Source organism: Nothobranchius furzeri, chromosome 19 (genome assembly GCF_043380555.1).
Source record: "Nothobranchius furzeri strain GRZ-AD chromosome 19, NfurGRZ-RIMD1, whole genome shotgun sequence".
Lineage (NCBI taxonomy): Eukaryota > Metazoa > Chordata > Actinopteri > Cyprinodontiformes > Nothobranchiidae > Nothobranchius > Nothobranchius furzeri.
Genome location: NC_091759.1, coordinates 10,593,012 through 10,611,235, shown reverse-complemented (window position 1 = coordinate 10,611,235; position 18,224 = coordinate 10,593,012). Strand labels below are relative to the sequence as shown.

Sequence of the window (18,224 nt, the reverse complement as noted above, 5' to 3'; positions counted from 1 at the left end):
TCTTCACTGTTTTTGGGTCCATTTTTTTGTAAAGATACATTTTATTTTATAAATTTCCTTTTGTTGCGGACACTGTAATTTCTCCTGAGATCAGCACCCTGGACAGCACCTGTTCAAGCTGCTACTCTTGCTCCAGCACCGTTTCCTGCTCTCCCATTCTGCACCTAGGGCAGAGGCACGCTGCTGCGCTGCACCAACTATGTATAATAAATCAGCTTTAAAAGGCAGAGCCTGTCAGTCAGTCGGTTTGTGCTGTTGTCCTCTTGACTGTGGCTTGTTTGAGTGCTTTGAAAAGAACGTGTTTAACCGTTAAATGCTCCTAGTGCTTTTTGTGTTTGCAGACAGGTGTGTTTTTGTGAATAAATGTGGCTATGCTAATGAAAAGCATCTATTGATTTCACAGGATGTGTATTTTTGAGGGAATTACCAAATTAATTTAAAAAGTCAGATGTACTATGTTTGATTTAATGCTCACATAATTTTACAGCGTTCCTGCTCCTCTTGTGGAATCAACTCCCATATTTTTTTCCAATAAGCCTAAAAATTAGCATTATTTGTTTTTAAATAATCTTTCTGGGAGCAGAGAGGCAGGACACATATGCAAACACACATAGTCAGTCAGCTGATCATCAGCTGTCTCCATGTTTCCTCCCCACTACCGAGACATCTCATTGACACGTGTGTGTGTGTGTGTGTGTGTGTGTGTGTGTGTGTGTGTGGGGGGGGGGGGGTTCATTAGCATTTTTTATCTTTTTTTAACAACATGTGAAATGAAATCTTGACATTTTTCAGTCTAGTTTATAATGCAGTCATACAACAAAGTTCACCTTCATTTTAAAGTGAAGAAAACAAATAAATTTTAATAGTTAATTAAACATGAAATAAAACACAAAAGTTTAAAATTCACCTGAGAAGAAATTCAGATTCTAAAGATTTGTTTTTCTTTTTTGTTTGTTTTTTAGCTCAGTGTTTTCTCTGTTTCAGGTCCTAAAATCATTTCAACAAGTTGAATCATCTCTACGTCCTAAAACCCTTAAACTTATTTTGCTAAAGCCGTGTGGTGTGTTTGTAAACTTGATTAGATGAACACTTTGTAAACACCAGTTTTGAAGACGACTCCTGCTAACAGTTAAGAATAAAAAGTTGAAAAATAACAGAATTTGTTTCAGTTTTGCTCAAATTTCATGTCAGAATAAAAAACATTTGTAAAATCAAAGTGATTTTTGCTTCTTTTAAGTGGCAAAGAATTATTGGAAAATGTTGTTGGTGTTAAGATAATCATCACTAAAGATAATTTCTATTGTAATATTTGAAACCATTTTTTTTTCTAAAACTTCTGATTATTTAGGAACAAAGTTTAATTCATGATGGCCTGAAAACCTGAGTGTGTTCAGTGAGCTGCATCAGTTTCTGTTCAGTCAGACTGAAAGAGGTTTTTGTACGATGCTTTTTTACTGTGTGAACACATCGCCACTGTGGTAACTCTGACAGTAATAAACTCCTGCATCTTCAGCCTGAACTCCACTGATGGTCAGAGTGAAGTCAGCTCCATTCCCTGATCCACTTCCACTGAATCTGGAGGAGATTCCTGAAAAGCGTCTTGATGTTAAATAAATCAGGAGTTTAGGAGCTTCTCCAGGTGTCTGATGGTACCAGGACAGATGGTATTGTAAAGGAATATACAGAGCTGCTGGTGGACTGACTTTACAGTCCACAGAGACGGTCTGACCAAGCTGCACTGATCTGGCTGCTGGCTGAGTCACAACATGTTGTCCATCAGACCCTGAGGAGAGAGAAGAAACACTGGACATGAGATGGTGAGGTGAAACTCAGCTACACTCCAAATGATTTTCACATGACAGAAACATGATTCTCCTCACCCTGAGTGAAGCAGAGGAGAGTCCAGATGAGGACGCAGATCAAAGTCATGGTTTTGATCAGGAGGATTTCCAAGTCTTCTGTTGTGATGAAGGACAGCTGTCAGTCATCCAGTCTTCAACTCTCAGGACTATAAACTCTCCCAGAGCACTGGAGCATGGTGCTGCTGATGCAAAGTCATGCTCTATGGAAATCTGCTGACTCACTCCAGCAGGATCATGGCTCAGTCTGAGGACGGTTCCCATCTGTTACTTTTATCACTATTATTTATTTTACAGGCCATATTTTCCAAGATGTTTAGGTTTATTGTCCTGAGAAAATATTTTATAGTATTTTATTTATTTTTAACATTTGTAAAGGAACTTCCATTGATGACCAGAATTTTCTAATTGTTAAAAAATAAACACTGTTTCTAATTTTCACATTAATTTCATGTTTCACAAAGTTCTACCTATCTATACCAATCAGACACTTTTTTGAGCAAAACTCTAATCTGACAGATTATTTTGCCGTATCTTGTTAATGAGTCAATAAAATATTTTTCCTTCTTTAAAGAAAGTTTGTTTAATTTTAGATTTTGTAATTTAAGTGTATAAAATTCTGCTTTTATCATTTATCATTTAAAGAAATACAAACAGCTGATTGTAAACATCTGTTTCTTACAAAAGTTTTAATAATTTTCCACAAACTTTTGTTTTAGACAAACTTGTTTTAGTCAAACATCTGGTCACATTTAAATGTGAATGATATATTTTACGCTTTATGAGACAAATGTTTAGTTTAGCTTAAACTGGTGAGTTTGTTTGTGTCAGACTCACAGAGCCGTGTCTCTCAGAGGTTTTTGTACGACGACTCAACCAGTTTGTATCACTGTGGTGGACGTTTGGTGGAGGAACCAGACTGGAGGTTGGAAGTAAGTTTAAATTTATTCTTTCTGATTTTAAATGAATGTGCAATAATTTTTCCTCTTACTGATCTCATTAATCTAATTAAAATCAACATTAAAATGTAAACAACAATTTATTTTAAGCTGATGGAAAATAGTCCAGCGATCTGTTCTGTGTCTGATGTAGAGATAATAATCATGGTCATTTATTCATCTGGAGGGTTTCTTCTCATCATTTTAGACAAACTGAGATCAAAGGTGAAAGAAGTTCTTCGTGATTCTGTCAACAAAACTTTAGAAAATAAACAAACAAAAATCTAATGATGGATTTCTAGTTAGTTACAGAAGAACTTGCTGATTTTTTATTACATATTTTAAATGTTTGTGTAGTTTAGGGATTAATCTATAATAATTAACTGTTTAACATTGATTAGGTGTTTTATTATTTCAGTCATTTAAACTTTTTTTTTACTTATATGAAGTAGTTCAGTTTTACTAGAGTATAATTTTAAGAGAAAACTTTAAATTAAGGTAAAAATTGATTTAAAAGCTTTTCAATTTAAGTTAAGGGGGACTTTAATTGTAGCAACCAAACATTTTTATTTCATTTAAACTCTGATTCTCTTCTAGCTGATAAACTGACAGGTTTCTATAAAGGAAGTGAAACAAGGTGTGAGAGTCAGACTGGTGGAGCAGAAAAACATCTGCTAGAAACTTCCTGATGAGAAAAAGTCAAACTGCTTCTGTCCTCTAACCTGATTGGTGTCTCCTAGGTGATACTCGTCCCATCCTGACGGTGCTGCCTCCCTCCAGTGAGGAGCTGCAGCAGGGGAAGGCCACGCTCATGTGTCTGGCCAACAAGGGCTTCCCCTCAGACTGGAGTCTTTCCTGGAAGGTGGACGGCAGCAGCAGCAGCTGGGAGGAGGACAGGAGCCCCGTGGTGATGAAGGACGGCCTCTACAGCTGGAGCAGCACCCTGAGGCTCACTGCAGACCAGTGGAGGAAGGTGGGCTCTGTGACCTGTGAGGCCACCCAGGGCTCCCAGTCTCCAGTCTCAGAGTCACTCAGGAGAGACCAGTGTTCCCAGTGAAAACAGGCTCACTGGACCTTTTCCCATCATTTTTTTCCTGCAAATTTTGTCATTGTCTGTATTTTTGATTGATGTTTCCCAGATGTAAACAGTTTCTTTTTTCAACATCTGCACACAATAAATCAGATTAAATAAAATTAATTATGTTGCATTGTGTATTTCATAAATTTTACAGGTTGTTTCTTATTTTTATTTAATCATTTTCAGTTTTTTATTTAATTAGAAATATTAACCAAGTCAGACCAACCAACTTTTCCACGGAGTGATTTTATTCATTAGTTAAAAATCAAATTTTAGAACTTCAGAAAACATGAAGTAAAACTCTGTTTATCATCAGTATAATTTTACCTGCAGCTTTCAATAAACATATGTAACGATTATAATGTTTATTAGATCATCAAAGCTACTATTTGATTTCCTTTGACACAAAACTCATGAGTTTTTCAACCTAAAATGTTGATAAAAAAATTGTAATCTGGAAGATGCAGCTGGACCTTGTCCACAGTCTTAGCGCTGACTCCTCAGGAGGGTCACGGACCTAAATCAGCCAAACAATAAGAGACAAAGTAGCCAAACCAATGACCTTAATGAAGTATTTACTCCTCTACTAAACAGATACCTGAGCTGATAATTCAGTTGATTATATCATCAGTTCAATAAATTCTAAATATTTTTATTACCTCAACATATGATTGTTTTGACCAGTAAAAATAAAGAAATAGAACTAACACTGACCACAGAAAAACAAACAAAACAGGACTATAGTATAACACAAGTTAAACCTAAATGTTCCCTCTTCACTGTTTTTAGGTACATCTTTTTGTAAAGATACATTTTATTTTATAAATTTCCTTTTGTTACGGACGCTGTAATTTCTCCTGAGATCAGCACCCTGGACAGCACCTGTTCAAGCTGCTACTCTTGCTCCAGCACCGTTTCCTGCTCTCCCATTCTGCACCTAGGACAGAGGCACGCTGCTGCGCTGCACCAACTATGTATAATAAATCAGCTTTAAAAGGCAGAGCCTGTCAGTCAGTCGGTTTGTGCTGTTGTCCTCTTGACTGTGGCTTGTTTGAGTGCTTTCAAAACAATGTGTTTAACCATTAAACGCTCCTAGTGCCTTTTGTGTTTGCAGACAGGTGTGTTTTTGTGAATAAATGTGGCTATGCTAATGAAAAGCATCTCTCATCAGGAACATTAACTCATTCACAGAATTGAAAAAACAACTCAAAACTCACTTCTTCATAACCACAAATCAACTTTGAATTTTAGAGTGCCTTGTTTGCTGATGTTTACGTATGTGTACTTTGTTTTATTGCATGATTTGTGTTTTTATTCTGTACAGTGTCCTTGAGTGACCAGAAAGGCGCTTTTAAATAAAATGTATTATTATTATTATTATTATTATTATTATTATTGATTTCACAGGATGTGTATTTTTGAGGGAATTACCAAAATAATTTTAAAAAGTCAGACGTACTATGTTTGATTTAATGCTGACATAATTTTATAGTGTTCCTGCTCCTCTTGTGGCATCGACTCTGGTGATGCACGATTGACTTCTAACCTACGGTACTTGCAGGTTACTTGCGGGTCGGGTCAATACATTTTTACTTCAGTGCGGTGCAGTTTGGGGCGGGTTCATGAAATATATATATATACATATATATACATATATATGTATATATATATATATATATATATGTATATATATATATATGTATATATATATATATATATATATATATATATACATATATATATATACATATATATATATATATATATATATATATATATATATATATATATATATGTATATATATATATATATGTGCACACTGAGGATAAAGACATTAATCAACGTTTAATTTTTTTAAAACACAATATTTAAGACAGTTTTTAAAACACGGTCACGTTTAAAACATAACTCTGCGCAGACAACCTTCGACCCCATGACGTAGGCACGTGCAGAAAGCGCCAGTGAAGTGTGCCTAAGCTCCAAGCAGGTGGCAGGCAGCCACGTCAACAAAACGATGGAGGACAATATTTTGGATAAAATTCATTCGGGAGTTTACATTCTTACAAGAAAGGAGGGACAAACTGCTAAATCTGGGAAAGATTCAGCGAGGTAATCAGCGCAGCGCGGGTCAGACGGCTACTCATCAACCTGACCTCAACTATCTCTCACCTAATGTATCCTCTGTAATCTCCAACCTTGGAGTAAAACTGGACCAGGCTCTGAAGATGGATGCCCAGGTCAATAACACAGTTAAATCATGTTTTTACCAACTAAGACGCATCTCGAAACTAAAGCACATCCTGAGTGTCCGTCTTCTGAAATCGGTGGTCCACACTTTTATCACCTCAAGGCTGGATTACTCTAACTCCTGCTTATACGGCATCAGTAAAGCAGCTCTTTCTAGACTTCAGCTGGTCCAGAATTCAGCAGCTAGGTTGCTGACTGGAGCTGACAGAAGACAACACATTTCTCCAATTCTGAAATCTCTCCACTGGTTGCCCGTGCAGTTCAGGATAAATTTCCAAATTATGCTTCTCACTTACAAATCCTTGAACCATCAAGCTCCTCCATATCTGTGTGAACTTGTCCATTACTACAACCTGCCGCGTGCTCTCAGGTCTGAAGATAAGCTCCTCCTAGCTGTTCCCAATGCTCGTTTAAAAAGCCGTGGAGAAAGGGCTTTCTCTGTCTGTGCACCAAAGCTGTGGAACGCATTACCACTGCTAGTGAGGCTAGCACCAACAGCTAGCATTTTTAAATCACGACTGAAAACTCACTACTTCAACCTAGCTTATACCACATAATTATGAACCTCAGTCACAACTGCATTGTTAAAAAATGGAATTCACAATATCAACTTCCGCATTATTCTGGTTCTTTTTAAAATGTTTTTCTAATTTTTTATTCTCCCTGTGTTTTATTGCCTTCTACCTGTTAGTTCTGGGAATTTTGTTTGTATTTCCTTTTTATCTTTTATCTGTGTTCGACATGATTGTATAATTTTTTGCTGGTTTAATTAACTAACATTTTTAGTGTACAGCACCTTGTTTGGTTGTAATGCCTTGTTGAATGCGCTTTATAAATATAATTGGATTGGATAGGAATAAAAAGTTGAGGAATAATAACGGAATTTGTTTCAGTTTTGCTCAAATTTCATGTCAGAATAAAAAACATTTGTAAAATCAAAGTGATTTTTGCTTCTTTTAAGTGGCAAATAATTATTGGAAAATGTTGTTGGTGTTAAGATCATCATCACTAAAGATAATTTCTATTGTAATATTTGAAACCATTTTTTCTAAAACTTCTGATTATTTAGGAACAAAGTTTAATTCATCATGGCCTGAAAACCTGAGTGTGTTCAGTGAGCTGCATCAGTTTCTGTTCAGTCAGACTGAAAGAGGTTTTTGTACGATGCTTTTTCACTGTGTGAACACACCGCCATAGTGGTAACTCTGACAGTAATAAACTCCTGCATCTTCAGCCTGAACTCCACTGATGGTCAGAGTGAAGTCAGCTCCAGATCCACTGCCTGAAAAACGATCTGAGATTCCTGATTCTCGGATGGTAGCGTAATAAATGAGGAGTTTAGGAGGTTGTCCATCTTTCTGTTGGTACCAGGATAAACAGTCATTGCTGTTATAAACATAGACATCCTGACTGGTCCTACATGAGATGGAGACGGAGCGTCCCACAGCAGAGCTCACTGCTGCAGACTGAGTCACTGTGACCTGACCTCTGGACTCTGAGGAGACAAAAGCAGAAAGCAGCTTGATGCTTTTGTGGGCTTCATTCCAGAGGGACAGATGTTCATAGAGGAGAGGAGTTGGATTCTCTGGACTTTACCTGTGAAGCAGCAGCAGAAGAGAGTCCAGATGAGGACGCAGATCAAAGTCATGGTTTTGATCAGGAGGATTTCCAAGTCTTCTGTTGTGATGAAGGACAGCTGTCAGTCATCCAGTCTTCAACTCTCAGGACTATAAACTCTCCCAGAGCACTGGAGCATGGTGCTGCTGATGCAAAGTCATGCTCTATGGAAATCTGCTGACTCACTCCAGCAGGATCATGGCTCAGTCTGAGGACGGTTCCCATCTGTTAGTTTTATCAGTTTTATTAATTTTACAGGACAGATTTTCCAAGATGTTTAGGTTTATCGTTCTGGGAAATTATTTTATAGTATTTCATTTTTTTAACATTTGTAAAGGAATTTCCATTGATGACCAGATTTTTCTAATTGTTAAAAAACAAACACTGTTTCTAATTTTCACATTAATTTCATGTTTCACAAAGTTCTACCTATCTATACCAATCAGACACTTTTTTGAGCAAAACTCTAATCTGACAGATTATTTTGCCGAATCTTGTTAATGAGTCAATAAAATATTTTTCCTTCATTGAAGAAAGTTTGTTTAATTTTAGATTTTGTAATTTAAGTGTATAAAATTCTGCTTTTATCATTTATCATTTAAATAAATACAAACAGCTGATTGTAAACATCTGTTTCTTACAAAAGTTTTAATAATTTTCCACAAACTTTTGTTTTAGACAAACTTTTGTTTTAGTCAAACATCTGGTCAAATTTAAAAGTGAATGATATCTTTTACACTTTATGAGACAAATGTTTAGTTTAGCTTAAACTGGTGAGTTTGTTTGTGTCAGACTCACAGAGCCGTGTCTCTCAGAGGTTTTTGTATGACGACTCAACCAGTTTGTATCACTGTGGTGGACGTTTGGTGGAGGAACCAGACTGGAGGTTGGAAGTAAGTTTAAATTTATTCTTTCTGATTTTAAATGAATGCGCAGTAATTTTTCCTCTTATTGATCTCATTGATCTCATTAAAATCAACATTAAAATGTAAACAACAATTTATTTTAAGCTGATGGAAAATAGTCCAGCGATCTGTTCTGTGTCTGATGTAGAGATAATAATCATGGTCATTTACTCACCTGGAGGGTTTCTTCTCATCATTTTAGACAAACTGAGATCAAAGGTGACAGAAGTTCTTTGTGATTCTGTCAACAAAACTTTAAAAAATAAACAAACAAAAATCTAATGATGGATTTCTAGTTTGTTACAGAAGAACTTGCAGATTTTTTATTACATATTTTAAATGTTTGTGTAGTTTAGGGATTAATCTATAATAATTAAATGTTTAACATTGATTAGATGTTTTATTATTTCAGTCATTTAAACATTTTTTTTACTTATTATATGAAGTAGTTCAGTTTTACTAGTGTATAATTTTAAGAGAAAACCTTAAATTAAGGTAAAAGTGATTTAAAAGCTTTTTAATTTAAGTTAAGGGTGACTTTTTTAATTGTAGCAACCAAACATTTTTATTTCATTTAAACTCTGATTCTCTTCTAGCTGATAAACTGACAGGTTTCTATAAAGGAAGTGAAACAAGGTGTGAGAGTCAGACTGGTGGAGCAGAAAAACATCTGCTAGAAACTTCCTGATGAGAAAAAGTCAAACTGCTTCTGATCTCTAACCTGATTGGTGTCTCCTAGGTGATACCCGTCCCATCCTGACGGTGCTGCCTCCCTCCAGTGAGGAGCTGCAGCAGGGGAAGGCCACGCTCATGTGTCTGGCCAACAAGGGCTTCCCCTCAGACTGGAGTCTGTCCTGGAAGGTGGACGGCAGCAGCAGCAGCTGGGAGGAGGACAGGAGCCCCGTGGTGATGAAGGACGGCCTCTACAGCTGGAGCAGCACCCTGAGGCTCACTGCAGACCAGTGGAGGAAGGTGGGCTCTGTGACCTGTGAGGCCACCCAGGGCTCCCAGTCTCCAGTCTCAGAGTCACTCAGGAGAGACCAGTGTTCCCAGTGAAAACAGGCTCACTGGACCTTATCCCATCATTTTTTTTCTTGCAAATTTTGTCATTGTCTGTATTTTGATTGATGTTTCCCAGATTTAAACAGTTTCTTATTTCAACATCTGCACACAATAAAACAGATTAAATAAAATAAATGATGTTGCATTGTGTATTTCATAATTATTACATGTTGTTTCTTATTGTTATTTAATCATTTTCAGTTTTTTATTTAAATAGAAAGATTAACCAAGTCAGACCAACCAACTTTTCCACTGTTATGTTTTTAACTAATAAATAAAATCAGAGTTTAGAACTTCATAAAACATGAAGTAAAACTTTGTTTATCATCAGTATGATTTTACCTGCAGCTTTCAATAAACATATGTAACGATTATAATGTTTATTAGATCATCAAAGCAAATATTTGATTTCCTTTGACACAAAACTCATGAGTTTTTCAACCGAAAAAAATGTTGATAAAAAAATTGTAATCTGGAAGATGCAGCTGGACCTTGTCCACAGTCTTAGCGCTGACTCCTCAGGAGGGTCACGGACCTAAATCAGCCAAACAATAAGAGACAAAGTAGCCAAACCAATGACCTTAATGAAGTATTTACTCCTCTACTAAACAGATACCTGAGCTGATAATTCAGTTGATTATATCATCAGTTCAATAAATTCTAAATATTTTTATTACATCAACAAATGATTGTTTTGACCAGTAAAAATAAAGAAATAGAACTAACACTGACCACAGAAAAACAAACAAAACAGGACTAAAGTATAACACAAGTTAAACCTAAATGTTCCCTCTTCACTGTTTTTGGGTCCATTTTTTTGTAAAGATACATTTTATTTTATAAATTTCCTTTTGTTACGGACACTGTAATTTCTCCTGAGATCAGCACCCTGGACAGCACCTGTTCAAGCTGCTACTCTTGCTCCAGCACCGTTTCCTGCTCTCCCATTCTGCACCTAGGGCAGAGGCACGCTGCTGCGCTGCACCAACTATGTATAATAAATCAGCTTTAAAAGGCAGAGCCTGTCAGTCAGTCGGTTTGTGCTGTTGTCCTCTTGACTGTGGCTTGTTTGAGTGCTTTGAAAAGAACGTGTTTAACCGTTAAATGCTCCTAGTGCTTTTTGTGTTTGCAGACAGGTGTGTTTTTGTGAATAAATGTGGCTATGCTAATGAAAAGCATCTATTGATTTCACAGGATGTGTATTTTTGAGGGAATTACCAAAATAATTTAAAAAGTCAGATGTACTATGTTTGATTTAATGCTGACATAATTTTACAGCGTTCCTGCTCCTCTTGTGGAATCAACTCCCATATTTTTTTTCCAATAAGCCTAAAAATTAGCATAATTTGTTTTTAAATAATCTGTCTGGGAGCAGAGAGGCAGGACACATATGTAAACACACACAGTCAGTCAGCTGATCATCAGCTGTCTCTGTGTTTCCTCTTCACCGCTGAAACATCTCACTGATACGTGTGTGTGTGTGTGTGTTTCTTTAGCATTTTTTTTATCTTTTTTAACAACATGTGAAATGAAATCTTGACATTTTTCAGTCTAGTTTATAATACAGTCATACAACAATGTTCACCTTCATTTTAAAGTGAAGAAATCAAATAAATTATAAATAGTTAATTAAACATGAAATAAAACACAAAAGTAGCTCAGGTGGTAGAGCGGGTTGCCTCATGATCGGAGGGTCATGAGTTCGATTCCAGCTCCCGCCAAGGTTATCCTGCTGTTGTGTCCTTGGGCAAGACACTTCACCCAACTTGCCTGTGTTAGTGGTGGTCAGAGGGGCCGACGGCGCCAAATGGCAGCCTCGCCTCTGTCAGACCTCCGCAGGGCGGCTGTGGCTACAAGTAGCTTACCATCACTAGCAGTGTGTGAATGTGAGAGTGTGTGAAAGCATCTTTGGGTGTCTAGAAAAGCGCTATATAAGTTCAATGCATTATTATTATTATTATTATTATTATTATTATTATTATTATTATTATTATTATTATAAAATTCACCTGAGAAGAAATTCAGATTCTAAAGTTTTGTTTTTCTTTTTTGTTTGTTTTTTAGCTCAGTGTTTTCTCTGTTTCAGGTCCTAACATCATTTCGACAAGTTGAATCATCTCTACGTCCTAAAACTCAAACTTATTTTGCTAAAGCCGTGTGGTGTGTTTGTAAACTTGATTAGATGAACACTTTGTAAACACCAGTTTTGAAGACGACTCCTGCTAACAGTTAGGAATGAAAAGTTGAGGAATAATAACAGAATTTGTTTCAGTTTAGCTCAAATTTCATGTCAGAATAAAAAACATTTGTAAAATCAAAGTGATTTTTGCTTCTTTTAAGTGGCAAAGAATTATTGAAAAATGTTGTTGGTGTTAAGATAATAATCACTAAAGATAATTTCTATTGTAATATTTGAAACCATTTTTTTTCTAAAACTTCTGATTATTTAGGAACAAAGTTTAATTCATGATGGCCTGAAAACCTGAGTGTGTTCAGTGAGCTGCATCAGTTTCTGTTCAGTCAGACTGAAAGAGGTTTTTGTACGATGCTTTTTCACTGTGTGAACACATCGCCACTGTGGTAACTCTGACAGTAATAAACTCCTGCATCTTCAGCCTGAACTCCACTGATGGTCAGAGTGAAGTCAGCTCCATTCCCTGATCCACTTCCACTGAATCTGGAGGAGATTCCTGAAAAGCGTCTTGATGTTAAATAAATCAGGAGTTTAGGAGCTTCTCCAGGTGTCTGATGGTACCAGGACAGATGGTATTGTAAAGGAATATACAGAGCTGCTGGTGGACTGACTTTACAGTCCACAGAGACGGTCTGACCAAGCTGCACTGATCTGGCTGCTGGCTGAGTCACAACATGTTGTCCATCAGACCCTGAGGAGAGAGAAGAAACACTGGACATGAGATGGTGAGGTGAAACTCAGCTGCACTCCATATGATTTTCACATGACAGAAACATGATTCTCCTCACCCTGAGTGAAGCAGAGGAGAGTCCAGATGAGGACGCAGATCAAAGTCATGGTTTTGGTCAGGAGGATTTCCAAGTCTTCTGTTGTGATGAAGGACAGCTGTCAGTCATCCAGTCTTCAACTCTCAGGACTATAAACTCTCCCAGAGCACTGGAGCATGGTGCTGCTGATGCAAAGTCATGCTCTATGGAAATCTGCTGACTCACTCCAGCAGGATCATGGCTCAGTCTGAGGACGGTTCCCATCTGTTACTTTTATCACTATTATTTATTTTACAGGACAGATTTTCCAAGATGTTTAGGTTTATTGTCCTGAGAAAATATTTTATAGTATTTTATTTATTTTTAACATTTGTAAAGGAACTTCCATTGATGACCAGAATTTTCTAATTGTTAAAAAATAAACACTGTTTCTTATTTTCACATTAATTTCATGTTTCACAAAGTTCTACCTATCTATACCAATCAGACACTTTTTTGAGCAAAACTCTAATCTGACAGATTATTTTGCAGAATCTTGTTAATGAGTCAATAAAATATTTTTCCTTCATTAAAGAAAGTTTGTTTAATTTTAGATTTTGTAATTTAAGTGTATAAAATTCTGCTTTTATCATTTATCATTTAAATAAATACAAACAGCTGATTTTAAACATCTGTTTCTTACAAAAGTTTTAATAACTTTCCACAAACTTTTGTTTTAGACAAACTTGTTTTAGTCAAACATCTGGTCACATTTAAAAGTGAATGATATCTTCTACGCTTTATGAGACAAATGTTTAGTTTAGCTTAAACTGGTGAGTTTGTTTGTGTCCGACTCACAGAGCCGTGTCTCTCAGAGGTTTTTGTACGACGACTCAACCAGTTTGTATCACTGTGGTGGACGTTTGGTGGAGGAACCAGACTGGAGGTTGGAAGTAAGTTTAAATTTATTCTTTCTGATTTTAAATGAATGTGCAGTAAATTTTCCTCTTATTGATCTCATTAATCTAATTAAAATCAACATTAAGATGTAAACAACAATTTATTTTAAGCTGATGGAAAATAGTCCAGCGATCTGTTCTGTGTCTGATGTAGAGATAATAATCATGGTCATTTACTCATCTGGAGGGTTTCTTCTCATCATTTTAGACAAACTGAGATCAAAGGTGAAAGAAGTTCTTTGTGATTCTGTCAACAAAACTTTAGAAAATAAACAAACAAAAATCTAATGATGGATTTCTAGTTAGTTACAGAAGAACTTGCTGATTTTTTTATTACATATTTTAAATGTTTGTGTAGTTTAGGGATTAATCTATAATAATTAAATGTTTAACATTGATTAGGTGTTTTATTATTTCAGTCATTTAAACTGTTTTTTTTTACTTATATGAAGTAGTTCAGTTTTACTAGAGAATAATTTTAAGAGAAAACTTTAAATTAAGGTAAAAACTGATTTAAAAGCTTTTCAATTTAAGTTAAGGGTGACTTTAATTGTAGCAACCAAACATTTTTATTTCATTTAAACTCTGATTCTCTTCTAGCTGATAAACTGACAGGTTTCTATAAAGGAAGTGAAACAAGGTGTGAGAGTCAGACTGGTGGAGCAGAAAAACATCTGCTAGAAACTTCCTGATGAGAAAAAGTCAAACTGCTTCTGATCTCTAACCTGATTGGTGTCTCCTAGGTGATACCCGTCCCATCCTGACGGTGCTGCCTCCCTCCAGTGAGGAGCTGCAGCAGGGGAAGGCCACGCTCATGTGTCTGGCCAACAAGGGCTTCCCCTCAGACTGGAGTCTGTCCTGGAAGGTGGACGGCAGCAGCAGCAGCTGGGAGGAGGACAGGAGCCCCGTGGTGATGAAGGACGGCCTCTACAGCTGGAGCAGCACCCTGAGGCTCACTGCAGACCAGTGGAGGAAGGTGGGCTCTGTGACCTGTGAGGCCACCCAGGGCTCCCAGTCTCCAGTCTCAGAGTCACTCAGGAGAGACCAGTGTTCCCAGTGAAAACAGGCTCACTGGACCTTATCCCATCATTTTTTTCTTGCAAATTTTGTCATTGTCTGTATTTTTGATTGATGTTTCCCAGATTTAAACAGTTAGTTATTTCATCATCTGTACACAATAAAACAGATTAAATAAAATAAATGATGTTGCATTGTGTATTTCATAATTATTACAAATTGTTTCTTATTTTTATTTAATCATTTTCAGTTTTTTATCTAAATAGAAAGATTAACCAAGTCAGGCCAACCAATTTTGCCACTGAGTGATTTAATTCATTAGTTAAAAATCAAAGTTTAGACCTTCTTAAAACATGAAGTAAAACTCTGTTCATCATCAGTATGATTTTACCTGCAGCTTTCAATAAACATATGTAACGATTATAATGTTTATTAGATCATCAAAGCAAATATTTGATTTCCTTTGACACAAAACTCATGAGTTTTTTAACCTAAAAAATGTTTATTACAAAAATTGTAATCTGGAAGATGCAGCTGGACCTTGTCCACAGTCTTAGCGCTGACTCCTCAGGAGGGTCACGGACCTAAATCAGCCAAACAATAAGAGACAAAGTAGCCAAACCAATGACCTTAATGAAGTATTTACTCCTCTACTAAACAGATACCTGAGCTGATAATTCAGTTGATTATATCATCAGTTCAATAAATTCTAAATATTTTTATTACCTCAACAAATGATTGTTTTGACCAGTAAAAATAAAGAAATAGAACTAACACTGACCACATAAAAACAAACAAAACAGGACTATAGTATAACACAAGTTAAACCTAAATGTTCCCTCTTCACTGTTTTTGGGTCCATTTTATTGTAAAGATACATTTTATTTTATAAATTTCCTTTTGTTACGGACACTGCAATTTCTCCTGAGATCAGCACCCTGGACAGCACCTGTTCAAGCTGCTACTCTTGCTCCAGCACCGTTTCCTGCTCTCCCATTCTGCACCTAGGACAGAGGCACGCTGCTGCGCTGCACCAACTATGTATAATAAATCAGCTTTAAAAGGCAGAGCCTGTCAGTCAGTCGGTTTGTGCTGTTGTCCTCTTGACTGTGGCTTGTTTGAGTGCTTTGAAAAGAACGTGTTTAACCGTTAAATGCTCCTAGTGCTTTTTGTGTTTGCAGACAGGTGTGTTTTTGTGAATAAATGTGGCTATGCTAATGAAAAGCATCGATTGATTTCACAGGATGTGTATTTTTGAGGGAATTACCAAAAAATTTTTAAAAGTCAGATGTACTATAGTTGATTAAATGCTGACATGATTTTATAGCGTTCCTGCTCCTCTTGTGGAATCAACTCCCATATTTGTTTTCCAATAAGTCTAAAAATTAGCATAATTTGTTTTTAAATAATCTGTCTGGGAGCAGAGAGGCAGGACACATATGTAAACACACACAGTCAGTCAGCTGATCATCAGCTGTCTCTGTGTTTCCTCTTCACTGCTGAAACATCTCACTGATATGTGTGTGTGTGTGTGTGTGTGTGTTTCTTTAGCATTTTTTATCTTTTTTTAACAACATGTGAAATGAAATCTTGACATTTTTCATTCTAGTTTATAATTCAGTCATACAACAAAGTTCACCTTCATTTTAAAGTGAAGAAAACAAATAACTTATAAATAGTTAATTTAACATGAAATAAAACACAAAAGTTAAAAATTCACCTGAGAGAAGAAATTCAGATTCTAAATATTTGTTTTTCTTTTTTGTTTGTTTTTTTAGCTCAGTGTGTTCTCTGTTTCAGGTCTTAAAATAATTTTGACAAGTTTAATCATCTCTACATCCTAAAACCCTTAAATTTATTTTGCTAAAGCCATGTGGTGTGTTTGTAAACTTGATTAGATGAACACTTTGTAAACACCTGTCATGGTCTGTGTCGGCGTCTCATCTCATGTGTCTCCTTTTGTCCTCCATTCGTCTCTAGGTGCTCATTTTGTGTCTTCTAGCACCCTCATGTGTCGTGTCTGCATCTTCCTCATGTGTCTCCTGCTGTTCCCCATTTGCCCTCTAGGTTTCCCTCCTCAGACATCCCCCCTCCCAGGTCCTGTGCTCTCTTGGCTCCCTCTTAGCCACGCCCCTGTAGTTTCTGTCTGTAGTGTTTTTCTTTAGTGTCAGCTTCCCCTTAGAATATTAGTTATGGTTATTGCCTTCTGATCTTTTGTTTTTCTCTTAGGTAATTTTCCTTTGTTACAGCCTTTCTTTATTTAGTGTGTTTTTTCCCACCTGTGTTTTTTCCTCCTCCCTGATTTAGTAATTGTGTTCACCTGGTCCCTCTCCCCACACACCTGCAATTCATCTCCCTCTCTTCTTCCCAGTCTATATAAGCCCTGTCTTGTCTCTGTGTTGTGTCGGTCCATTGTATGTTTGTCAGCGTTTGTTTGTGCTCTGTTTGAGCTTTTGTCTCCAGGTCTTCGTGCTCTTCGTGAGCTTTGGTCTCCAGATTTTGGTGCTCTGAGAGAGCTTTTTGATGTCCTGTTCTCCAGGACTTTTGGACTTTTGGTCCGCTGCCATTTTTGGATTTATTCTTTGTTCTTCCTAAGAATAAATGATTTTTACTTTTACTACTTCTGCCTCGAGTCATCCTGGGTTATCTGCATATTTGGGTCCTAAACATTTCCCTCAACGTGACAGAATGGACCGACCAAGCAGGACCCAGCGGATCCCAGGTAAACGAGACCTCAGCCAAGGAATGTACTCCTTCAGTGGTGACCCAGACACCTGTCGCGATTTTATTTGGGACTTTGTGGGATTTATGGATATGGAGGACATGGACATTGCAGTAGCTATGGTGTACTGCCTGGAGGGAAGAGCCCTGCAATGGGCAAACCACTATTTGAAGCTATATCCTCTAGAGGAGATTGCTTTTTGGATTTTCGCTAAGGATCTTCAGGACGCCTTCTGCCACCCAAACACACTCACCTCATCACCTCCATCCGGCCCAGACTACACAACCAGCTTTTTCCCGGTGGATCACCATCTCACACCTACCGAGGTAGTGTTAAGCGCCCTCTCAGTGTCTCCGAGGGTCCTAACCTCCACACCTTCGCCTGGACCAGACAGCACTGCTGCATCCTCTCCGGTGGGCTGTCATTCCTCCTCGGTTCCTGCCAGCGTCATCTCCATGCCTCTGAGCCAAAAATCCCCACGCCGACGACGCTGCAACCATCCTGCTCCGGTGGTGGTTCCGGAGGACGCATCGCATCCTGCTCCGGCGGTGGTTCTGGAGGACGCACCGCATCCGGTCCAGCCCGTCCACGAGGCTCCGGTCCAGTCCGACGCCTCCAGTCTCCAACTCTGAAGTAGACGTTTCCTGCTCCGGCTCTGAAGTAGACGTTTCCAGCTCCGAAGTGGACGTTTCCAGCTCCGAAGTGGACGTTTCCAGCTCCGAAGTGGACGTCTCGACGTCCCCGGCTCTGAAGTGGACGTCTCGACGTCCCCGGCTCCGAAGTGGACATCTCGATGTCTCCGGCTCCGAAGTGGACGTTTCCAGCTCCGAAGTGGACGTCTCGACGTCCCCGGCTCTGAAGTGGACGTCTCGACGTCCC

General features: G+C 37.6%; 1 protein-coding gene and 5 gene segments (V, D, J or C); 3 read left to right on the top strand and 3 right to left on the bottom strand.

Annotated features, from left to right (window-relative positions):
• Positions 1-893: 893 nt before the first annotated feature.
• Positions 894-2,125, bottom strand: LOC129164558 (immunoglobulin kappa variable 4-1-like). The segment is given in 2 exon segments: positions 894-1,783; positions 1,881-2,125. Coding segments are annotated over 2 exon segments (381 nt in total).
• LOC139064214 (Ig kappa-b4 chain C region-like) lies at positions 2,036-3,972 on the top strand. The segment is given in 3 exon segments: positions 2,036-2,104; positions 2,677-2,791; positions 3,538-3,972. Coding segments are annotated over 3 exon segments (501 nt in total).
• A 2,076-nt stretch (positions 3,973-6,048) lies between these two features.
• Positions 6,049-7,879, bottom strand: LOC129164559 (Ig kappa chain V region K-25-like). The segment is given in 2 exon segments: positions 6,049-7,618; positions 7,720-7,879. Coding segments are annotated over 2 exon segments (375 nt in total).
• A 619-nt stretch (positions 7,880-8,498) lies between these two features.
• Positions 8,499-9,838, top strand: LOC139064320 (Ig kappa-b4 chain C region-like). The segment is given in 2 exon segments: positions 8,499-8,633; positions 9,385-9,838. A coding segment is annotated over 1 exon segment (246 nt).
• Positions 9,839-12,245: 2,407 nt separating this feature from the next.
• On the bottom strand, positions 12,246-12,819 carry LOC107394448 (immunoglobulin kappa variable 4-1). The gene is made up of 2 exons (XM_015973377.3): positions 12,690-12,819; positions 12,246-12,592 (listed from the first exon to the last, which is right to left on the bottom strand). The coding sequence occupies exons 1-2, from the start codon at positions 12,736-12,738 to the stop codon at positions 12,261-12,263; spliced, it is 381 nt and encodes a 126-aa protein (XP_015828863.3). The 5' UTR covers positions 12,739-12,819; the 3' UTR covers positions 12,246-12,260.
• A 25-nt stretch (positions 12,820-12,844) lies between these two features.
• LOC129164530 (Ig kappa-b4 chain C region-like) lies at positions 12,845-14,800 on the top strand. The segment is given in 3 exon segments: positions 12,845-12,913; positions 13,486-13,600; positions 14,350-14,800. Coding segments are annotated over 3 exon segments (501 nt in total).
• Positions 14,801-18,224: the final 3,424 nt, after the last annotated feature.